General features: G+C 43.3%; 1 protein-coding gene across 8 annotated transcripts in view; it reads left to right on the top strand.

Moving 5' to 3' along the window:
- arhgap28 (Rho GTPase activating protein 28) overlaps positions 1-25,435 on the top strand; it is a 165,018-nt gene that overhangs the window by 93,537 nt on the left and 46,046 nt on the right. For 7 of the 8 annotated variants that reach the window (XM_072569888.1, XM_072569886.1, XM_072569887.1 and 4 more), the window contains 2 exons: positions 5,488-5,684; positions 17,685-17,902. In XM_072569888.1, the coding sequence (XP_072425989.1) occupies positions 5,488-5,684; positions 17,685-17,902 (415 nt within the window). Of the gene's footprint in view, positions 1-4,604; positions 4,656-5,487; positions 5,685-17,684; positions 17,903-25,435 lie in introns of those variants that run through there. The other variant, XM_072569892.1, reaches the window with a different exon arrangement.

The raw sequence follows: 25,435 nt of genomic DNA, 5'->3' as shown, positions 1-25,435 counted from the left end.
CGAAACTCCGGCAAATAACACAAAGATGGACTTTGGTTGAGTACAATTTGTGCTGTTACTTGCTCTGCTTTGTCTGAACTGGGAACAGAGAGACACGGGAACAGGAGTAGACCATCCAGCCCATCCAGCCTGTTCTATCATTCACTGATCTGTGGCCTAAGTCAATAGCCCGTTTCCTTTCACACCTTTGCTTATGAAAAGAAATCTATCTATGATTTAAAATTAACAAGTAATCCAGCATTCACTGCTATTATGGAAGAGAGTTTTTAATACACAAGACCTTTTCAGGGAAAGAAGTGAAATCATACAACCGTCTCTTGCTGGGATATAGTTCCACAGACATTGCTCTTCAGTAGTCGAGTGGCCATTCCTTGACTGTGAGCACAAAGCAGAACAGTGTGCTTGCTGACTGTTAGACCCTGGTGTGCAAAAGGTGGGGCATCAGTGATGAAGGCAATCTTACCTTCAGCTCATGTCACCATTTTTGAACCTCACCGCAAGAGTTAGTATTTAGTGGTGAGGAGTGACCCTGAGACTAACTGCTTTGTGCCTGAAAGAAACTTCACATTCAAAGCATTGTGGACTCACAGCTGATTTCACTTTTTGATGCATGGTTTCAAGCAAACAAGATGGAGAAAGATTTTGAGACCCTGCCATTAGCTTTTGGTTGAAAGCGTATTGATAATCAGAACCCAGATAAATCTTTTTCACCATCTTCTTTCAAATTATCGCTTGCGTTGAGCTCCATCTGCCACTTACTCACCTTTCTACAGCATCTGGAATATTGCCTTCCAGCCTTCATTTAATGTTTTTCATAATTGATAAGTTTGAGTAATGGTTGATCTCATTTGAATGCCTCCTCATTTCTGCACAGAATACCTGAATATACCATTTTTGGATTGTTTTGCATGATAATTGGGGGTGATGGTGGGAACAGTCTCTGACTTGAAACTCTGTGATAGTGAGGTGGAGGAAGAGGGTGAATTTTGCTTGCATGTAAGTTGACCAACCCCAACATTTTTGGCTTGTGGTTTAATATTCAATGCAAATTTTGGATGCCACTCCCTCTGGCCTGAATATCAGATCATTGTCAGAGCCAAGCCCCGAGTACACTTAACCATTTCCAATTGTTCTGAGAAAATGGCTTGAAATATACAGTGAAAAGTTTTAGAAGTTGCCTCACTCTGGTGTCTACATCAATGACAGAAGTCATATATCATTTTAAAAAAAAGTTAAGACAAAATCCATCACAAATCAGTGGGCTCCTAAGCTCTGGGAAAGCCAATGTAAGGAATGATGGAATGTGCTGAGACTTCCTTCTGGACTATTGGATAGTAAGCCAGACCCCTCCACTGAAGGCGACTGCCAAGCCATGCCGAGACTGCCACTCCTGGGCAAGACTGTCTTCTGGGTTGCTGAAACAGCTGGACTTCAAAGACAAAGAAGACTGCCACACAGCCTCCACACAGGAAGACCACCAGGCCCAGCCAAAACTGCCTTCCAGGTGCCCAGATCCTAGCTGTGGACCCGGAGCCTCAGCTTAGCCTGCGTGTCTGGGGCAACTGGGGAAAGGACTGAAGATTTCGGTTTTGCTCAGTGGTCGGTTTGAGTGAAACAGATTATTTTTACCAGTGGCCACTGAAGTTATGGACTTGATAGTGTTTGGCCATTGTAAGATTTGAGGGAAGTTCTGGCTCAGTGGTCTGTCTGGGCAAAGACATGAGGGAGTGCAGTGGAGCACCAATGTTGGACACCATGGAATGATGGGATGTTGCGGTGTTGCCAGTCATTGTGTCACCCTAAGTGCAGCTGCATTGCAGTGGGGACCACACTCCTGATCATTAAGTGGTTACTGTAAAGTGTGTGCGCGTATGCTTGCTAGGGGCATAATGTGGCCTAGGTTTTGCTGTAATAATGATAGCAAAACTCAGTGGTCACTATTCCTCCTCAGAACCTGACAGCAACATCCACTGTCTGATCATATTGAGGTGATGGCATAATGGACTAGTAATCCAGAATCCTGGGTTAATGTTCTGTGGGCATGAGTTCAAATCTCACCATGGTAGATGGCGAAATATGAATTCAATAAACAAAAATTAAATCTGGAATAAATAGCTAGTCTAACTATGACCATGTAACCATCATTGATTGTTGTTAACGGCCTATCCTCTTCACTACTTTAGGGAATTTAAGAAATCTCCTGCCCTTAGCAGGTCTGGCCTACATGTGACTCCAGGACCCAAAGCAATGTGGTTGCATTTAACTGCCTTCTGGGAAGTTTGAGATAGGCAATAAACTGACTGTGATGCTCACATCTCATGAACAAATGAAATAAAAAGCAAAACCTTTTGACCCTCTGCTTCCTTGTTGGGTGAACTGTTAATACTCTAACTGAGAATAGGATAAAAATCATGGAATTACAAAATTTTCCAACTTTCATGATGCTGGTCTCACTGTAACTAAAACCTTTAATGTTACACCTTGTTTAATGAGCTATAACTGTCTTTAATGGTATACAAAGTTCATACTTACTAAAAAAAAATCTTCCTGCTACTGAAAAATGTAATTACATATCTGAGCATTGTCACATTGCTGATTTAAACAAAAAAAAACTTTGTTATCGCAATTTAAGTTTGTGTGCATTTCAGTCCCTACCTTAATCCTATACGTGTAATTAGAGGTACCGTGCATGTTTCAATTTCAGTGGAAAGGCGGGAAAGTAATTGGTGTATTTTACTACCTGAGATTATTTCAGTATAATTCACTGTTGGCCCTCCTTGACCAGGCAGGGTGCCTGGTTATAGCCTTTACATGACTGTGGATTCAAACAGTCAGGAGAGAAGAGATCTGTGCCGGAGATCATCAGTTGCTTTCGTAAAGGTCAGAAGTGAGTCCTATTGCTTTGTTTCTCACTGCAGACTTTCACGGGTTGGGGGTGTTTCTGACTGGGCTCATATTTATTGCCTACCCCTAATTGCAGTTAAGAGACAACCACATTGCTCTGGGTCTGAACCACATGTAAACCAGGTAAGGATGACAGATTTCCTTCCCAAAAGAATATTAGTGAACTAGATGGGTGTTTCTGACAATTGACAATGGTTTCATGGTCATAATTAGATTCCAGATTCTCGATTGGATTCAAATTCAATGGGCGACACTGTGGCTCAGTGGTCAGCACTGCTGTCTCACAGTGCCAGGGACCTGGTTTCGATTCCAGCATCGGGCGACTGTCTGTGTGGAGTTTGCGCATTCTCCTTGTGTCTGTGTGGGTTTCCTCTGGGTGCTCCGGTTTCCTCCCACAGTCCAAAGATGTGCAGGTTAGGTGAATTGGTCATGCTAATTTACCCATAGTGTTCAGGGATGTGTAGGTTAGGTGCATTAGCCATGGCAGGGATTAGGTAGTGGGATGGGTCTAGGTGGAATGCTCTTTGGAGGGTTGGTGTGGACTTGTTGGGCCGAATGCTCTGTTTCCACACAGTGGGGATTCTATTAAAAATGAATTCTACCATCTGCCCAGGTCCCCTGAACATTAGCTGAGTTTCTGAATGATCCAAATAGTTAAACTGTCAATACGTCGTGAATTAATATTTCAACAAAGGCAGCTGTTCTCTGTTGAACTGTACCACAGTAGGAATGATTGCATTCAAGAAATTAGGGGAGCGACACCAAACATCGGGGTGTTCCCTCATGCCTACACTACACATGTCCATTACATGTGCCAAATGGGGGACCAATGTATAAGTCAGAGTTTCATTGTTTTGAGCTATTTGGCATTAATGAAGGAAGGTGCAGGATGTGGTTATTGGATTGCAGGGGCTTGATATGTAACACATGTCTCTGTAAATAAAAGCTTGTTACGTGTATGAAGACCACATTCCAGCTCTATCCTTTACCACTTTGAGTTGTAAGCTAAAGTGCTGATGTGAGGTTCAGTGGGTTTTGCTGTAGCTACCTAACTACAGAAAAACCTCGGTTATCCGAACATCAATTATCCGAATTTCAGATTATCCGAACAAGATCTCAAGGTCCCGTAAAAACGTTATCCGTTATCTGAACAATCAGTTATTCAAACAAAATACTCCCTGCCTGTCTCGTTTCAATAATCCAGGTTGTTCTCAAACAGTTCTGTCTCCGTTTATTCGATATTTTATTACAACTGAGAATCAACCAGTGCCTTTTAATCCTGAAATATTCTGTCAATTGTGAATAACATTACTGTGAATTGTAAGTTGGTGTTCCCCCACTCCACCATATACTGTTGTGGAGTTCAGTTCTCAGTGACACCATGCATCACACAAACGTTTTACAATTCTGCTGTTCCAGAAACTCATTCCCACAGTGTGCAGCACAATGAAGGAGAAGCAAAATGATTAACTTTAACCAGATTTTAACTGCAACTATAATGTAACCATCTCCCTCATCAACACAAAACCAAATGAACACTTTTCTAATGATGAGCACACATCGGTACATTACACTAAGATACTGAATTTTTTAAAATGCCACAGTCACTTTGATGGATTTATAAATGGCATCCTCAGCTGTTGTCATCCAAAACTATAAATACTGCAGTGAGACATTTCAGTCAGTACATGAAATATTACTCTTGGGAGGAGGAGAACTAAAGAGATACTACATTTTGATGGATTTCAGAGGCAAGTATTTCTCTCTCTCTTTCTTTCTTTTCCAAAACAAAGTTGGGTTTTTCATTGTTCTGATAGACAATTTCTCTCCTCTGCCTTTTATCCTAGTTTCTTGTCTCCTGACCTGTTTGTAGGTTTGAAGACTGGGTTAACACAGCGGAATCTTCTTTGTGAAGCTGCCTCTGCTCTTTGTTAAAGGAAGCTGACTGGGGGTGACTCCCCAGCACTGAGATAAGCTAACAGGATTTGATAAGCTGATGAACCAACCAGGACCACTGCCAAGATCTGAACTCCTCATTGTCTGAAGAAACTCCTGTAATGTGTGTGTGTGTTGTATGCTCTTGTCAGTGGGCAGTTGCCCAGACTTGGTGAAAACCAAGTCAACAAATCCTTCAACATATGCATGTTTTTCCCCCAATATTTCTTTGGCTTACGTGATTAGTTATTACTTTCCTTTTTCATTTTATGTACTATCCAAGCAGTTTGCCCCCTGCTGATTGAAGGACAGTCAGACTGCAGCTTCAAGGGGTTAAACAGGTTACAGGCAGGGACTGATTTATTTTGACTTGATTGTTATCTGCTCAAGGGAGCACTTACACAATCACCCAGAACTCAGCAGTGTGGGGAATTGAGGAGCTAAAGGGAAGCAAAAAACAAGGTAAGAAGTTTCTTCACGCGAAATTAAACAGGCTGCCTCATACCCTGCTAAGCCAGGAATCTGATATTGACAGCAATGTGTGCGTTTTGACCCTGTGGCAGGCAGCAGCTGTGTGATATTCTCTGCAGTTCTGTGTATGAAGCCAAAGTTCTCAGTTAAAAGCCCCCCTCCATTTATTCTCTGCAGGAAGCTACATTTCAGAAGGATGAGCTCATCTGTTTCACGAGAGCTGCAGTGCCCGCAGGTATTTGGCCGGTCCATATCTCAGGATTCTGTGGAGAGCTCCTCGATGGAGGACTATTGGAGAGAAGTGAGGAGCATTAAGGAGAGCAGTCAGAATGGACAAGAGGAACAGAACCTAGTGGAGGTCAAGACACCTGATGGTGAGTGATAGCAAGTCTCAGTGAGATGTGCCATTTAACCCCTGAGCAATAAAGCCTGATAATTTACAAAGCCAAACCCCTTGCCCACTATATGCGTGGCCCTTATGTAACTACCACTAGCTTTGCACACAAATGGACTTGCTTGCCATATAGATAAAGGTGATAAAATATCAAGGTCTTTAAAATTGCATCTCTAACAGCATGATTTGAACATTTGATTTGATGTGAGCTATGCAACACATTACTGCTGTATTTAGAAACATTGAAAAACATAGAAAGTAGGTGCAGGGATAGGCTATTCTGTTTTATTACTGAATATATCGTAGTGTTACTAAGTTGACGAGCATCAGGCAGGCAATACTATCTCATTTTTACAATGCTGTTACGTTGTACCATGCAACTATTGTCATTGTGAAACTATATTTATTGCTGTCATGTTCTGCACTTTGTTTTCATTTGCAGATGCTTCTCCCACAATTTTACAGCTATTATACAAATTCATAGAATCCCAATTTGCCACTCGGCCCATCAAATCCACATCGACCTCCCGAAGAGCATCCAACCCAGACCCACATTCCAACCCATCCACATAACCCTGCATTTACCATGGTTAATCACCTAGCCAACACATCCCTGGGCGTTTTAACATGGCCAACCCACTTAACCTGCACATCTTTGAACTGGGAGGAAACAAGAGCATCTGATGGAAACCTGTGCAGACATGGGGAGAATGTGCAAACACCACACAGACAGTCACCCAAGGTTGGAGTCGAACCCAGGTCGCTGCTGCCCTAGTGTGAGGTAGCAGTGCTAACCACTGAGCCACTGTACTGCCCCATAATGGGGAAAATGACCAGGGATGGAAGAAATCCCTGAAATTATAATATGTAATTGTGAATGAAAGTTCTGGATGTAGGTTTGCTTGCTGAGCTGGAAGGTTTGTTTTCAGACATTTCGTTACCATACTGGGCAACGTCTTCAGTGAGCCTCTGGATGAAGCACTGGTGGTGTAGCTCACTTTTTATTTATATGTTTGGATTTCCTTGGGTTGGTGATGCCATTTCCTATGGTGACATCATTTCCTGTTCTTTTTCTCAGGGGGTGTTAAATGAGATCTAGGGCAATGTGTTTGAAGTTCCGGTCGGAATGCCATGCTTCTAGAAATTCTTGTGCATGTCTCTGTTTGGCTTGTCCTAGGATGGATGTGTTGTCCCAGTTGAAGTGGAGTCCTTCTTCATCCGTATGTAAGGATACTAGTGAGAGACGGTCATATCGTTTTGTGTCTAGTTGATGTTCATGTATTCTGGTGGATAGTTTTCTGCCTCTTAGTCCAATGTAGTGTTTGTTACAATCCTTGCATGGTATTTTGTAAATGACATTAGTTTTGTTGTGCATATAGAATCTTTCAAGTTCATTAGCTTTTGTTTTAGTGTGTTGGTAGGATTGCGGGCTACCATGATGCCAAGGGGTCTGCGTAGTTAGGCAGTCATTTCTGAGATGTCTTTGATGTGGAGGAGAGTGGCTAGGGTTTCTGGACTTGTTTTGTCTGCTTGTTTGCGTTTGTTGCTGAGAAATCGGCTGACTGTGTGCATTGGGTACCCATTCTTTCTGAATACACTGTATAGGTGATTTTCCTCTGCTCTTGATCCACTCTCACTAGTATTCTTACATATGGCTGAGGAAGGACACCACTTCGACTGGGACAATGTATCCATCCGAGGACAAGCCAAGCAGAGACACGCATGAGAATTCCGAGATGCATGGCATTCCAACCAGAACTCTTATCTACAAACACATCAACTTAGATCCCATTTACCACCCCTGAAAATGAACAGGAAATGACATCACCTCAGGCAGTGATGTCAAACTGGAAATGACCCCACCAACCCAAGGAACCCCAAACACATAAGTAGAATGTGGGCTACACTATCAGTGCTTCATCCAGAGGCTCACTGATGATATTTAGTATGGTGATGAAATGTCTGAAAACAAACCTTCCAGCTCATCAAGCAAACCTACATCCAGAACCTCAACCTGAGTTACAAATCTTTTCAAAACTCACTGTGAATGAAAGTGGTGTATCAATGAAATCGTGCACAACTCTAAATATTTTAGAGTTTTGCCCTCTCAGGAACTGATTGGTGCTGCATACACACATTGACACAGTGAGGGAGAAGGGAAATGACATTGGGGTTTGCAAGAGGATGAGCAGGTTGGGCCGAATGACTTGTTTCTATACAATACACTCTGTGTAGTGGCAGGGCCTGCGAAATCGGCCCAAGGAACAAGAGTATTTTGATCAGTCACACAGAGTTTGGATGCCATCTACCCTAAATTCTGGTGGAAACAGAGTGTGGAATGCCAGGTAAGTCTTCAATGACATTTGTAAACACTGCTGATCATTGGTAAAAGGCTGCTTGAACTCACTGATTGTACAGCTATTTGCATCTGTAGTGGTACACTTCAGGCGAAGAGGAGAATTCTGCACTTTGAATAGCTTTATGATAACCTACATAAAAGCAGACCGAAGTTTAAACATTAGCCAATGCTATTTCTAGAAAGAATCAACCATCCTTATTGGCTGTGGGTCGAAGTTAATATTTTGCAAGAAGTTGTTGCCTAATACAGCAATCCGTGAAATACCTGTTTAAACTCAGTGGGCGGTTTGGCTGTACCAGTTTAGTTGCAATATCTCAGATTGTAGCGATTACAAGTTGTTGGCATTAATTATACAAGGTCAGTGGGATTCATTCATATAAACTGTAGAAATATTTGGGGACACCAAAGGCCTACAATCTAATTGTGAGGAAGTGTTTTCCCAGATACCAGTTAACATTTCAGTTCCCTCTTTTTAAATAGGAGTTTATTTACTTACCATGTGCTGAGACCCGAAAATAAAGTATGAATTCAAGGAAGAGCAAGGCACAATCGTTCACCACCACCCCCCACCTCCCCACCTCCTCTCCCTCCCACCCCCCCACCCCCCCCCCCAACCTGATGTATAACAGACATTCACTCATATCAGCACATATGCCATGGGTGCGGTGAATCCAGGGCCAGTGTGTTGGTTGTAAGATGAATTCTCATCACTGCTCATTGTGGTGTGTGAGCTATTTGGTAGATTGGCTGACCACCATGACCTTCCGAGATTAGGGTCTACAGATCCTGTGTAGTAAAGGAAATTCCACCCTGGAAGGAACTCCCATCTTCAACAAGATTATTGATTGGTGGCTAATAGGTAAAGGTAAGTAAAGTCACCACAGTCCTACTGCACTGCAGAGCTGCTCTCTTGTCGAGAGAGAAGATGTGATGGTTAACCTGAGGGTCACCATGCCTCAGGTGACATAAGAGGTTGAGAAGGACAATCTTTCATGGTAACCTCAGCTGGTGTGGGAATTGAACCCATTCTGCATCGCAAACCAACCATCCAGCCAACTGAGCTAACTGCCCCACAACTAATAGTTGCATGTTACGTGAATAGCATAGATTCTGTTCGGCTGCTGTGACGGTTGGTCTTACTCCTATGAGACCTTAAGCTGTTCTGTTTTCAGGTCTCTGTGGGCATCATTATGGTGGCGTTTAAGATACAATTAGCACTTAGACACCCTTATCCAATAGAATCCAGGAGGCCACGGCTACCCGTTGTGGTGTGCTAGCACTGGTACCATGGCACAGTATCAAAGGCTGAGTAAAGAGACTTGGGGCTTTATGATAAGCAACTCAGCAGCTGCAATAAAGGATGAACAACGTCAGTAGATGCCTGGGGACACAGCACTATGATGTTTGACTTCTACCTACCTTTCTTCACTTTCTGATCTCTCTCCCTCTGTGCTGCCCACCCTCTCTTCACCTAGAGTTCTCTGCCAGGCGACAGCAGTGATCACTTTCAACTTTTCTCTGCCCCACCTTGCTCCTGAATATTTGAAACTGAAGTTTCCCTCTGGTATGGACCAGACCGATCCCCTTGAAACATCTCAAAGAGATAGCCTCGATCCGAACTGATGTTCTTATTTCAAAGGCAAGTGCCAGGTGTTGCATTCCAGATGCAATTTGATTGGTCAAACTACCAGGCTTGAAGCAAACCACACTTTATTCTTACACTATACTTAAAATGCAAACAAAAGAAAGAATGATTAGAATAACTTGACTCTATTAGAAAACTTAACAGAATGTTAGATTATTTAACTACTAAACAGCAACTTTTCCGCTATAGTAACATCCCATAAAAATGCCCTTAGCAAAGGCAAATTCAGCAAAATAATGTCTTACGTGCAATTTTAGCAGCAGGAAGAGAACTCCAGTTTTTAGCTTTCACAAAGAGAGACAAAGATGTAGCAGCTTTCACAACTCCAAAGGTTACTGAAAGACAAACTCAAATCCTTTTTTTTGGGAGCTTGGCCCCACCCATTCAGGCTGCTTCTATTGTTCCAACATTTAAAACAAAAACCTAAGGCCCCACAATCTGTTTGCTTTATTGGACTGCTCAACATCTCTGTCTCAACCTTTCTTCGTAAGAAAAAACATCTCTTAAACCCACAATATTGTCACCCCTTCACATGGAAAGTGCATGTGCTCAGTGCTGATCCGATTCCTGTTCTCCGCACTCTCACATGCGCATGCACACACAGATATATGAGCTCACATACACAGACATATGTGTATGTACACACACACACGCACACATATATATATATATGAACTCACATGGGTAGCATGAGCTCTCACACAACCACGCATGCTGACACATAGCCATACATGCTCTCTGACAGACAGGCATGCTCTCACATATGCGCACACGTTCTCGCATGCTCTGACATGCACACGTGCTCTGGCACACACACAGACTTACTACATCACACATGTTTGAACACATTTCACATGAAGACACAAACCGCTGATCTGTGAAAATCCTGAGCCTGTACCTTCAGTTCAGTTACAGCTCGTGCTTTGTCACTCCTCTTGTTTTGATGTGACTTTGACTCAGCTGCTCATGGCTGCCCTTCAGCCCATTTGTATTAGCTGCTGCCTAGTCTGAGCATGTGTGGGGCTCCCCCTCTCCGGTGAGCAGTTCCCTGCCCCCTTTGGCACATGAACTCATGTTTTTTAAAAAATCTGTTTGAGTCAAATTGACTGGGCACAAGCAGGCGTCATTTAGACTCAGTTGCCCTCCCCTTGCCTAAGTGATGGCAATGGGAGGACCTCTTGTTCCTGTGCACAGCTTGAAGTCAATAGGCATGACCAGTTGGAGATCTCCGAATTAATGAAAGGTGGACGATAAAAGGGAAATAGAAGGTTTACTTGACAGGCAGGGCAGACTGTGCACACTCCGTATGTGATGTGAGAGCAATACACACTTTTACTCCCAGGGTGTGAGCTTTCTTCTTATCGATAGTTTTAAAGAGGAAAGAAAAATGTGAAGGTTAGGTTCACAATCACGAAAAGGGCTGCAGTAACTATTGCACAGATAAACATATTCCCAAAGGGCAGACATTGAGAGGAAGCTGGAGCTCACTACAGTAGTCAGACCAAACCCAGGGAAAGCTAAGGTCACACTGATACAGCTCCTGGTAGACACAAATAGAAAAGAATAGTCTGCAGCAAAATATTGTAAACTGAAAGCTGAAAAGGCGCAAGAGTGGAGCAGCAGGCGTGTTCCTTTCTGACATATTATCCGGGGTGGCTGACAAAGGAAGTCAGGAAAGGTATCAAAGAAAAAGAGAGAGTCTATAAAGTGGCCAAGAGCACTGGGAAATCAGAACATTGGGAAGATTACAAAAACAAACAGAGGATAACAAAGAGAGAAATATGGAAGGAGAGGATCATATGTGAAGGTAAAGTAGCCAATAATATTGGAAATGATAGTAAAAGTTTCTTTCAATACATTAGAAACAAATGAGAGGCAAAAGTAGACATTGGGCCGCTCCAATTTGATGCAGGAAGGCGAGTGCTGGGAGATAAGGAAATAGCTGAACAACTAAAGTACTTTGTGTCAGTCTTCGCAGTGGAAGGCATGAGTAATATCCCAACAATTCAGGAGAGTCAGGGGGCAGAGTTGAATATGGTGGCCATTACAAAAGAGAAAGTGCTAGAAAAGCTAAAAGGTCTAAAAATTGATAAATCTCCTGGCCCCGATGGGCAACATCCTAGAGTTCTGAGTGAGGTGGCTGAGGAAAAGGTGGAGGCATTGTTTGTGATCTTTCAAAAGTCACTAGAGTCAGGGAAAGTCCCAGATGATTGGAAAATTGCTGTTGTAATCCCCTTGTTCAAGAAATTTCAAGACAAAATATGAAAATTTATAGGCCGATTAGCCTAATCTCAGTTGTTGGTAAAAATTCTAGAATCCATTGTTAAGGATGAGATTTCTAAATTCTTGGAAGTGCAGGTTCTGATTAGAACCAGTCAGCACGGATTTAGTAAGGGGAGGTTGTGCTTCACAAACCAGTTAGAGTTTTTTGAAGAAGTAACAAGTAGGTTAGACCAGGGAAACCCAGTGGGTGTTATCTACCTAGACTTCCAAAAGGCCTTTGATAAGGTGCCTCATGGGAGGTTGCTGAGTAAGGTGAGGGCCCATGGTGTTTGAGGTGAGCTACTGGCATGGATTGAGGATTGGCTGTCTGACAGAAGGCAGAAAGTTGGGATAAAAGGTTCTTTTTCGGAATGGCACTAGTGACAAGTGGTGTCCCGCAGTGTTCAGTGTTGGGGCTACAGCTGTTCACTTCATATATAAATGATCTGGATGAGGGGACTGGGGACGTTCTGACGAGGTTTGCCAATGATACAAAGTTAGATGGATAGGCAGGTAGTACTGAGGAGGTGGGGAGGCTGCAGAAAGATTTAGGAAAGTGGTCCAGAAAGTGGCTGATGAAATTCAACGTGAGCAAATGTGAGGTCTTGCACTTTGAAAAAAAGAATGCAGGCATGGACTATTTTCTGAATGGTGAGAACATTCATAAAGCCAAAGTACAAAGGGTTCTGGGAGTGCTAGTCCAGGATTCTCTGAAGGTTAACTTGCAGGTTGAGTCAGTGATTAAAAAGTGAATGCAATGTTGTCATTTATCTCAAGAGGGTTGGAATATAAAAGCAGCGATGTGCTACTGAGACTTTATAAAGCTCTGGTTAGGCCCCATTTAGAGTACTGTGTCCAGTTTTGAGCTCCACACCTCAGGAAGGACATACTGGCACTGGAGCATGTCCAGCAGCGATTCACATGGATGATCCCTGGAATGGTTGGCCTAACATACGATGACCGGCTGAGGATCCTGGGATTGTATTCATTAGAGTTGAGAAGATTGAGGGGGGATCTAATAGAAACTTACAAGATAATGCATGGCTTAGAAAGGGTGGACGCTGGGAAGTTGTTTCCGTTAGACGGGAAGACTAGGACACATGGGCACAACCTTAGAATTAGAGAGGGTCAATTTAGAATGTAAATGAGGAATGATTTCTTCAGCCAGAGAGCGGTGGGCCTGTGGAATTCATCACCATGGAGTGCAGTGGAGCCCGGAACTTTAAATGTCTTCAAGGCAGAGATTGATAAATTCGTGATCTCGCAAGGAATTAAGGGATGTGGGGAGACTGCGAGTAAGTGGAATTGAAATGCCCATCGGCCATGATTAAATGGCGGGACGGACTCAATGGGCCGAATGGCCTTATATCCACTTCTATGTCTTATGGTGTTATGGAGCACAGCCTCAGGAAGGGGAAGAAAATAATTCACTGGAGAGCAATGTTGGGGTGACAGCCTTGTTTCTGATCTCGTTAAAGTTGAAGTTGATTTTGATGAGAAATGGAGAAGTTGAACCAAATGAAGAAGTCCCCAGGATGAAGAGTCAAAAGGATCGGGACCTGCCGCATGTGTGGTCAGTTTGAACTATGGTGACCCTGCAACTTGGCCAACACATGATAATCATGTGTGACAGGAACATGGGCCAGAACGAGTTCAGTAATTCAGTTTCCTGCGAGATTGTAATCGAAGAAAATTTTCAACAAATCATTACGGGATGCTTGCCAATTGGAGAAGAAATGCATTGTCAATGCTGCAAAGAGCTTGGCATTTTGCTTCTGCTGCAAGCTGTTTACTGATGGTGGGGCGTTATTTCTTTCTTTTTTGGGTAAAGGTTCAAAACTTTAAAATAAAAACATGTCCGCAATTCCAGCAACATGGGAGAGGAGCAGTGGACATTTTGGAAAGTTTTCAATAGTGGAAAGAACTTGGATTGCGATTGAGAAACCAAACGAAAAGTATTGGCAGCAGATCCGATGATGACTGGTTTAATGAGTTCTTGGTTTGGAAATGCTGCTTTTCGGGAAACACACAAATGACCCTGCCATACTTCTGATAATGGGAACGTCTTGAAATTTGTGGGATATCTAGCTTTGTTTGACTAGGTTGTGATTGAGCGCCTTCTTAAAATACAATGTGACATGATTGCACCAACCGGGAAAAGATGTGTGGAAAGAACAGATTCCACTCTTGTGCGAGGGAAATCAAACTATTGTACAAGATAGTTAGTCTGGAAGTGTTAACTCTGAGGCCTTGGTATAGCTCCACTCACTGAGAGACTGGCTCTCAGGGAGGACCTAGTTAGTTCTAGCTGTCTCTTAATCTTATCTGCACTTTGGTAAGAGACATCTGTATCTCTTAAGAGATACCAGGCTAACTTAAGTGTGAGATATTTGATAGGTTACATTAGCTTAGGGCTGGTTATCTTTATTAGTGTATGTCAAATCAAAGGAAATCAAGAGTAAAAGTAGGAAGGTTTTTGCTGAAACTATAAATGGCTCTAGTCAGGCCACAGCTGGAATACTGTGAACAGTTTTGGGTTCCTTATCTGAGGAAAAATATATCGGTATTGGAGGGAGTCCAGAGAAGGTTCATCAGGTTGTTACCAGGTATGGAGGGCCTGTTTGAGAAGGTTGAGCAGGTTGGGCCTGTAATCAATGGAATTTAGAAGAATGACAGGCAGCTTTATTGAAACATATAAAGTTCTTTGGGCACTTGACAAGGCAGATGCAGAAAGGCTGTTTCCCAGTGTTGGACAGACTTGGACCAGAGGGCACGAAGGGATTGCCTTTTTAAGACACAGAAATGGAGGAATTTCTTCTCAGAGGTTAATGAATTTGTGGAATTCTTTACTGCTCAGGGCTGTGAGACTAAGTATATTCCAGGCTGAGAGGGACAGATTTTTAATCCGTAAAAGAATCAAAGGCTTTTTTTTGGGAAAAGGCGGGAAGTTAGGTTGAGGATTATCAGATCAGCAGTGATCTTATTGAATGACAGAACAGACTTTGATGGGCTGAATGGCCTACTTCTGCTCCTACATTTCAACAATACCATTCAATCAAGCGCATGCATATTCTGCTGAAGACTAGAAGCCATACAATGCAGATAGAGGCCATTCAGCCCATTAAGTCTGCATCAGCTCTCCAAACAGGGTTCCATCCTTCCATCATAACCCCACATTTACCCTAGCTAACCCACCTAGACTGCACATTACAGGGCAGCTTAGCACGGTCAACACATCTAACCCACACATCCTTGGACCATGGGAGGAAGCTGGAGTACCCAAAGGAAACCCACAAGAGAACGTGCAAACTCTACACAGACAGACAGTCACCTGAGGCTGGGATTGAACCCAAGTCCCTGGTACTGTGAGGCAGCAGTGCTAACCATTGAACCGTTGTGTTGTCACAAGTTAGATGTTGGTTCTGCTGGAGGCTAGCCTGGTGGATATGTATTACAAGGAAACATTGATGGCAGGAATGCTATCTAAGCAAGTTCCTAGCAGGGCCACATGCCGGTTGTGGCTACCAAGTAAAGCAGTAACATCAGCTCCCTCCACAACCCAACCCCTGCTCTGGCTGTTGCTGTTGAAAGAGTGGATGAGTAATCCAGAAGCCTGAAGCGATGAGTCCACTTCCCATCAATCTGGCGAGGGAAATAAAATTCACTTAATAAATCCAGGAGGATCAGCTAACCCAGTAATCATGCCCACAAAACCACAAGACTGATTCACTGATGTCCTTTCAGACAAGGGAAACCTCACCCAGTTTTGGCCGATATGTGACTCCAGGTCCACGCAAATGTCGTTGACTCTTAACTGCTCTCTGAATTGGCATAGCGATCGATACAGTTATGTAGAGGAGGACAACTTGCTACCACCCTCTGCAGGGCAATTGAGAATGAGCAAGAAACACTGAGCTTCATCGGTGACACCCACATCCCATGAATGTTTTTATTTTAGGCTTTCATTGAAGTCCAAAGAGCCATAGATGCTGAAAACCTGAGACAAAAACAGAAAGTGCTGGAGAAACTCTGCTGGTCTGGCAGCATCTGTGGAGAGAAAGCCAAAGTTAATGTAAATGCCCCTTCGTGAGAATGACACAGACATAAAACATTAGCTCCATTTTCTCCATACAGGCCTGCTGAGTTTCTTCAGTACTCACTGTTCTTCTTCATGAAGAACCTGTTTGGCACTTCCTTGCTGGATTTCAGAGAGGCTGTGGCCTGAATCACTGACCCTCTCCACTTTCAGAACCATCAGTACACACAGCTGACCAATCGCTGACAAGTCAAAGTAGGCATCATCTTTGCTTCATTGTGTGATGAGGTTTAACATCACACAGCGTACAGTTTTCGTCCCCTTACTTGAGGAAGGATGTAATTGCATTGGAAACAATTCATAGACTGTTCACTCGATTAATTCCAGAGAGAATTTTCCTGATGCCTGGGGATTTAAGAACCAGGAGTCACAGTTTAAAGATACAGGGTCAGCCATTTTGGACTGAGATGTGGAGGAATTCCTTCCTCCAGATAATGGTGCACCTGTGGAATTTGCTATTACAGAAAGTGGTTGAGGCCAAAGCATCGAGAAGGCATTGGATGTAGAAGTTGGGGCTAAAGGGACCAAAAGCTCGGTGGGAAAAGTGGGAACAGGTTGTTGAATTGGATAATCAGCCATGATCATGATGAGCAGACTCAAAGGGGCGAATGGCCTACTCCTGCTCCTATTTGGCATGTTTCTATGTCTTATGAAGAGAGGTTGAGCAATTTAGGCCGATGTTCACTAGAGTTTAGAAGTTTAAGAGGAGATATAATTGAAGTATATAAGATGGGATTGACAAAGTAGAGTGGACGTTTCTGCTTGTGGGACAGTCTAGAACAAGAGGTCATAGTTTTAGGCTAAAGGAGTGGCAGATTTGAAAGAGATGAGGGGAAATTGCTTCTTTCAAAGGAATTAACTCACTTGAAGTGTGGTGGAGGCTGGAATACTGAATACATTTAAGGTGATAGACAGATTATTAATTAGCAATGGGTGAAAGGGTTATTGGGAGGGGGTAGAAAGGAGAGTTGAGGCTGAGATGGGATCAGCCATGATCATATGATATGGCAGATCACATTCGAGGGTGAATTACCTAATGCTGATTCTAGTTCTTATGTTCTTAACTGAATAATATAAAAAATATTGAGAAGGGACTGGGAAATACTCTCAAGCACTATCATTGCATAGACAGAGAGAGGCTTAGTCAATTAGTGAAAGGTCCCATCCTCCCTGAAGGATAGCCATTGTTTCCTCTCCCATGTACTTTGACAATTTCACAGGTCTGGCAGTGTCTGTGGGAAGAAAGCAGAGTTAACGTTTCAAGTCTGGTGACTCTTCATCAGAAGCTTTCCCTCCACTGATGTTAAAGGAGAAAGTGAGGACTGCAGATGCTGGATGTTGTCTGACCTGCTGAGTTTCTCCAGCAATTTCTCTTTTTTGTTTCAGGTCTCCAGCATCCACAGTTTGTTGTTTAACTCTGATAATCTGATCGCTTAAAGTGAAGAGGAGTGGGAGAAGGCCAATGAAGAACATAACTGACTCAGGCTGAAAGGCCTGTACCTGTGCTGTCAATCTGTACACCACAGACACTGTCTACATTGTTTTCTTTTTGAAGCTTCTTGCTTTAGATTGTTGGATTTTTGAACTTTAATAAGCGTGACCTTGTGTTGCTTTGCAGAGGGGGAGATGGAAGCAGAGTGGTTGCAGGAGGTAGGCCTCTCCACCTTGGTCTCAGGCTCGGCAGGAGAGGATGGCATGGCTTTGTTGTCCACATTGACCCGAGCGCAGGCTGAAGCCGTCCAGCGCCGACTGGACACCTACACCCAGACCACCCGGAGGAAGAACAAACAGCCAGTCCGGGATGTTCGAGACGTGTTCGGTCTCACTGACACTCCAGTAAGTACAGCGAGCGGCCTGTATAAGGTCAGTTTTGTTTCACAATCGCTTTAAAGCAACTTGCAGCCAATAGCATACATTTAATTAAAGTGTTGTCATAGTGTAGCAATCTGGGAGATATGTGTGACGTAGCAAGTTAGGCATAACAACCTGACCAGGCATTGAAAATATTCTCATGCTCATGCAGTGACTAAGTGTCTGAATGAGATGCTCATTGAAGATTGGAATCTGGTTGTGACTGTGGAACTATGTCCTGAAAACACAGGGCCCTTCGAGGAAGATGCAATGAAACAGCATCAAACTGGGCTGTGCTGTAAGGTTGTGGCCAGGGCTTCAGTGCATGGGATGTAACTTCTTAGGATCTGAATGACATAATACATAGGGATGTAGTAAACCCAGAGAGAAGTAATAAACTTTAGATGACGCAATCTGAAGCATACAGGAGGTACATAATACATGAAATTTTACTGCTGAGATGTACACTGTGAGGTATAAATAATTCTAAGGCAGTGTAAATGGAATGGGTTTAAAGGTGGCGCAAGAACAGAGAGGGAGAGCGAGAGGACTGCAGGTGCTGGAGATCAGAGTCAAGAAGAGAGAGGTCTGAGACGGTACAGGATAAATTGACAGATCCCTACGACTAGAGAGAGTGGTTTCAATTGAACTCCCAAAAGGATGTGTGCAAAGGTCGTGTCATAGGCTTTGTTTTTGTCATTCATTCGGGAGCAGCATTTATTGCCCATATCTAAAGGCTAAGAAGAAAAGCCTTTCTGATGGAGAGTCACTGGACTTGAAGCATTGATTGTCTCTTTCTCCTCGCTGTTGCTGCCAGACCTGCTGAGTTTCTCCAGCATTTTCTATTTTTTGTTTCATCTGTTTTCCTGGAGTGGTTTGATTGTTCTCCCCTACCCCTCATCTTCATTAAAACCAGAACGTCACAAAATCCAATCGCTTTGGATTCCTGTTTCAGCTTTTACTTTGTAGCCTGAGGGATAGGCAGTAAATGCTGGTCTGGGTTTCAGAGCTTCTGCACTGGCAACTCTTTATTTTATTCCAGGGAGGCAGATGGTCATTTTCTCATGAGAATGTCTGCTTTCACTTGGATGTAATACAATTCCCTGGTCTTTGCAAGCAGGTGCAAATTGCTGAATCCTTAAAGTAAAGATCTTTAGTGGAATCTCCAGGAATGTGCACGATGGGCCTAAAAGCCTCCTTCAATCCTTGTTTCTACTCTTGAAAGATTCTCACAACTAGTCCCTGAGATTTGACGAATATATAGAGAGGATGTGATTGTGCTCTATAAATCTCTCCTCTGTGGACTGAGGTCATATGGCCTAGGTTCCTCAATCAAAAACCCAAAAAGTGTTTCGCAGACTGGAGGTTGGATATTTTGTGACTGCGATGACAGCATCAGACCCTGTTTTTATGTCCTTATTTTCAAGCTGGTAACTGGGTCGTCTTGCTTGTGACAACGAACCAATTAAGCAACAGTAGAATCCTAGAAATCCTCCATTGTGGAAGCAGGCCATTCAGCCCATCGAGCCCACACTGACCCTCCAAAGCCCATCCCATCCAAACCCATCCTATTCTGTAACCCTGCATTTCCCATGGCTAATCCATTCAACCTGCATATCTTTGGACTGTGGCAGGAAACTGAAGCACTCGGAGGAAACCCACAGGGAGAATATGCAAACTCCACACAGTCGCCTCAGGCTGGAATTGAACCCTGGTCCCTGGCTCTGAGAGGCAGCAGTGCTAACCACTGAGCCACCGTACCATCCACTTGACATATAAATGAATCTTGGGCAAAACAGGATTCAAGATGAGAGATACCTGATGGGAGTGTGAGAATGACTCCTGACCTCCAACCTGTGCAAGTTTCTCTTTCTCCCGTTTTGTGTTTTTATAAGTTTGTGGAGGGGGTGGGGTTGGGGACATTTAGTGAAAGTTGAATTGTTTCGGGGGTGGGAGGTGGGAGAGAAAAAGAAAGAACTTGCATTTATGTGGTACCTTTCACGACCTTGGCATGCGTCAAAGTGTTTTATAGCCAATGGAATACTTCCGAAAATGGTGCAGGAAATGTTGACAATGTAACTGATCCTGTTGGGAATTGATTCCTGATTCTGCCACAATGCTGACACATCGAGTTCAAGAAAATCACAAGAGTGTCTGTTCATCATTGTAAATAATTTGTCAAATTCCCCAACACTGAAGTACAGTAACGGGATCTCTTTTGAGCAGGATCATGGGAAGTAGAATAATTCCGGATGGCAGCCTTCATTAGGTTTCCGGAAGTGACCTGTCTGGGTCATTTTGACAATGTGTTCCCATTGAGTTGGTGACCAGAAACCTCAGGAGCTCAATACTGTTTACAGAAGGAACAGAAGCAGCAGTGCATTAAGACTGAATAGACTTAGATTGCAAATGTTATTCTGCAGTGTTCATAATCTCAATGCATACCAGCATGATATTCTTATGTCCATATTTACAGTTTGCTGATATGCAGGAAATGAACCTGGAGATTAGTATAGTAAACTTTGCAGCCAGTCAAATGTTTTTGACTTGGAAATTGGCTGAAAGTTCTTTCTATCCCAGTTCTCTTTGCAGTTTTGCCCTATTTAGTGCCTTGCTTCTCCAGGAATCAGCTGTCTCTTTTTCTTTTATCTCATCGAGAAAAACCACCTTGTACTTTGCTGTTTTGAACGTAAGAGGCGTTGTTTGCTCCACTCTGTAAGTTTGTTTGTCGTCTTATATTCTGGTGCAAACCTCCACACCCACAAACTGTATCCTGTCAATTGACACCATCTGCAAACTTTGACCCCAACCTCCGATGCCTGAATTTATATTGTTTATGAATATGGAAAGTCTTCAACTTCAGCTGGATGTCTTACTATTTCTGGGGAAACTCCATTCATTTCCTCCACTATTTTTGATGACAAATGTTTCCCAAACTCAAGATTCCTCATCATTTCTACCCTTGAGCAGCGATGCTTTCTGTGTGGTGGTGACTAAAGGAGAGAAAGACTTGCATTTCATTGGTGTTTTTCACAATTCCACACATCTCAAAGCACTTTATAACCAATGGGATACTTTTTGAAACACAATCCCTATTACCTTTAATGAAGTTTAACCTGCAATCTGTCAGATGAGGCTTTTGACACAACCTTGTATGAATCCGACTCTATTCCCCGAATAAGTAAGGTAACCTATTACTTAATTTATCTATTGCTGACACACAGGGCTGTTTAGGTTTATAGTGTATGAGATTTTTCTAAGACTAAGCACCACTGAGTGGGGGTAAGGCTTGGACATTATCAAGGATCCTTTGTTTTTAGATTCTTTACAGTATGGAAACGGGCCATTTGGCCCAACAAGTCCACACCGACCCTCCAAAGAGTAATCCACCCAGACTAATCCTCCAAAGAGTAATCCACCCCTACCCTAGATTTACTCCTGACTAATGTACCTAACACTATGGTCAATTTAGCATGGCCAATTCACCTGACCTGCACACTTTTGGATTGTGGGAGGAAACTGGAGCACCCAGAGGAAACCCACATTGACAGGGGGAGAATGTGCAACTCCACATAGACAGTCGCCTGAGGTGGGAACCGAACCTGGGTCTCTGGCGCTGTGAGGCAGCAGTGCTAAACACTGAGCCACCGGGCTGTACTTTGGTCTGGAAAAGCAATCGAAGAGAATGAATAAAAGATTGAAGGAGATGAGGGACAGTACGTGAAATAGAAGAGAAGATGGCAACAGAGGGAGGCAACAAGAGAGCTAGTTTGGCAAGGAAACATAACAAACTGAATCAGTGGGCTGTAGTGATGATGTGTAAGGTTGGTTTAGTGTTGGAGGAAATATGCATGTCTTACATCTCTAAGATACCATCCTCACTGGGGGAATGAATGGAAACTGTATTCCCTGTGAATTCCTTTTGTTGCTGATCATACTCTTACGAATGCTCTGTTTGATATCTGGAAACTTGCATGCCTTTCATTTCTAAGCCTTTGATTGTACTGTCCAGGACATCAAACAACTGTGATCTTGAAATAATTGATTGTGAATTGTGTGGGTGGGAGAGTGAGATAACATTTCCTATTTTAACTGTCCTCGTCATGGAATGCACCTTCCTTCCAGTTGCCATGATGGTGGTCATTGTTCCAACATGGAGGATCAGTGAGTGTCTTGCTCAGCCACTTCACGAGTTTGCCAGCAAATGTGATGTCCTGGGTACTAGTGAGTTGGTACTCACCAGATGTTGCTGGAACAGAAATTTGAGGGATGGGAAAATGGGTTTTAAATTTCATCAGTGAGCCAGTTTGGTTTTTATGACCATTAATGTTGGGGTGGCCTGTTCGGGTAAAGAACATGGTAGTTATTTAACTGCTAGTTGGCCCCAAATAGACAGGAGGTGGCATCTTTGACCTTCAGTAGCAGGAAGTTCTCTGAGGAGCTGACCATTTAGGGACTGAGTAGTGCCAATTCAGAGTGGTGGCTGCTAGTAGTCCTGAACTCGGGCTGCGCAGGATTGCATTGTAAACAGTGGGCAGGCTGCCCCTTCGTTTTACATTTACACTGGTTTCAAAACCTGCTTAAAAATCACACAACACCAGGTTATAGCCCAACAGGTTTATTTGGAAGCACTAGCTTTCGGAGCGCTGCTCCATCGTCGGGGAGACAACCACCTGTCGTCTCCTGTTGTGATTTCTAATTTTGTCCACTCCAGTCCAACACCAGCATTTCCAAAACATTCAAATCTGTTGGCAAGGCCATTATGTCTCACCCTATCTCCATTGCTTGTATTGTAATGAAAATTGCATCCACTTTTGTGATGTGGGCCTATTCCTCTTCTAGATGTCCATTTGATTGGCTAAATAATCCTAACAGAAGAGTTGAACATCTAACCCTCCATAGGTTGCGTTCAGAAGTGAAACAACAGGAGCTGAGCACTGTATCCCTGGTCATCGTTAGCCACTATTGCACAGTTTCTCCCAGTGTTTAAACGTCATGTTGCCAGCAGTTTCCAGGCTGGACCGTAACAAAAGGCTGCCTCCCTGAAGTAAAACAAATTCAAATTCAAAATTAAGCTGCTAAAACCTAATTGGAACCATTGTCCAGTGATCTTTCGTTCGAATCAAGCCATAAACCGTTCACGATGGGAAACTCTGCTTATTGTTTCCTTGTAATATGAAAGTGACTGACAACTTGGCCTTTGAATGGAACTTGAACTTAGTAACAATTGTTATTAGTTTATTTCCAGTCTGAAAACATGGTCCAATTTTGTTTTCTGAAGATTTCATCTGCAGAATGGGATGGTTCAAATCATCCCAATTCCGTTGCATGCTTTTACCAGTTCTGTGAACTCACAGGCTGAACGTTTCCTTCAAACAGAAGGCTAGAGGTGCCCCATATACTTTTTTTAAAATTCAAGCACAATAACACACCACAGAGATGCATATTATCGAGTGAAGCACGAGGGTCTGAGTAGTCTCTTCCATTTCTTTGAGTTAACAAAGAAAGAAAGATGGTTTTTTAATTGGATCTTTTTCTAACTCACAAAAATCATCCCAGAGTACTTCAGGGATATGATCTGAAATGAATGAATGCAGAGTTATTTAGAATGAGTGACCAGAAGTCCTGGTTGAAGAAGAGAATTGTTATAGACTGAAAGCTTTAGCCTTCCTATTGTATAAGCGGTCGTCAGTTGTGTAAATGGATAAATGCAGTGCTTGATGTGGTAATGGATCATGCACACCACAATGCTTCAAGCTTCATTTACCCACCCACAACATTAGCTAATTCCACTGCAGGGCAATAGCGTAAGGCACAGTCACACTCAATATTTGAACAAAGGAGACCGTGTTCTCTCTCCCACTTTTTTTTCACCAGTGATTTCATTTGGGGGTGGCTCAGTGGTTAGCACTGCTACCTCAGTGCCAGGGATCTGGACTCCATTCTACCTCAGGTGACTGTGTGGAGTTTGAGCATTCTTCCCGTGTCTGCGTGGGTTTCCTCCACGTGCTCCGGTTCCTCCCACAGTCCAAACATGTGCAGGAAACAGTGGATTGACCATGCTAAATTTCCCACAGTGTCCAGGAATGTGTAGGTCAGTTGGGATGACCATGGGAAAAGTAGGCTTACAAGGATGGGGTAAGGGGAGTGGGTGTGGGTGAGGTGCCCGTTGAAGGGTCCCTGTGGACTTGATGGGCTGAATGGCCTGCATCCATACTGTGGGGATTCTACGATTCCTCCAAAATGTGTATGAGTTTTGGGAAAGGACAGTATTTTCCCATAAAGCTGAGTATTTGGGATTGTGTTTGGGCAATATATTGGAGGGCTATTGATGCTCATAACACATTATAATTCACTGCTGTAGAGCCTGAATGAAGCACAAAAGTGAGCTGTCCGCAGCACTCTGACAAAGTTGCTGAAGATTGACAAAACAGCATTTTGTACTGAGCAGCAGCGCATCCAGGCTGGAACAGGCCTCACAGCAGAGAACCTAGAGCAGGGATACCATGAGTATGAAAATAACATCCATTGTGGCCTGCCAGCTTTCTTTCATATCCCCAGCTGCCTTTTCCCTGACTCCATTTAGTCTGCTGGGGATAACTGTTGTGAGCTCACAGCGTAGGTGATTTTAGCTTCCTGTGACAGGACGTTATATCCACGGCTGAGGAAAAAGCTGCTATTGTAAATTCAATTCACCACAAACTCTCCCACCACATGATTCTTGCAAGATTAAATACAAATCTGCTGTACAGATGATCTCACAGCCCAAGGTCAGGCTGGTGGACAGCAAAGTTTAATAAACACACAAATTCAAACCTAAGTTGTATTTGTCCAAATTAATTTTATCAGCTGATACCATTGAGTCAGAGGGATGTACAGAACAGAAACAGACCCTTCGGTCCAATTTGTCCATGCTGACCAGATATCCTAAATTAATCTAGTCCCATTTGCCAGTATTTGGCCTGTATCCTTCTAAACCCTTCCTCTTTATATACCATCCAGATACTGTTTAAATGCTGTAATTGTACCAGCCTGCATCTCTTCCATTGGCAGCTCATTCCATACACGCACCACCCACTGCATGAAAACATTGCCCCTTGGGTCCCTTTTAAATATTTCCCCTCTCACCTTAAACCTATGCCCTCTAGTTTTGGACTCCCCTACCCTGGGGAAAAGACCCTGGCTATTCACCCAATACATGCCCCTCATGATGTTATAGACTGATACACCTTAGCCTGTGATACTTCAGGGAAAATAGCTCCAGCCTATTCAGCCTCTCATCGTGGTGCAGAGAAGAGCAATCAAGAGCAAAGGCCTCCGAGAGTAGAAATCACATTTGGCTTGGCAGAATGAGAAGGGGCAATAGAAAACAAAGGATGCCACTCTAAAGGGGATGTAGGAACGAAGTCACGGGGAGGCGTATGTGCATGAATTATTGAAGGTAGCAGCACAGTATTTGTTTTAATTTGTTCATGGGATGTGCTCGTTGCTGGTTGGGCCAGTATTTATTTCCCACCC

This window comes from Chiloscyllium punctatum, chromosome 5 (assembly GCF_047496795.1).
Source record: "Chiloscyllium punctatum isolate Juve2018m chromosome 5, sChiPun1.3, whole genome shotgun sequence".
NCBI classification, from domain to species: Eukaryota; Metazoa; Chordata; class Chondrichthyes; order Orectolobiformes; family Hemiscylliidae; genus Chiloscyllium; species Chiloscyllium punctatum.
The sequence above is the reverse complement of the archived record's forward strand: the minus strand, read 5'-3'. Positions and strand labels throughout refer to the sequence as shown.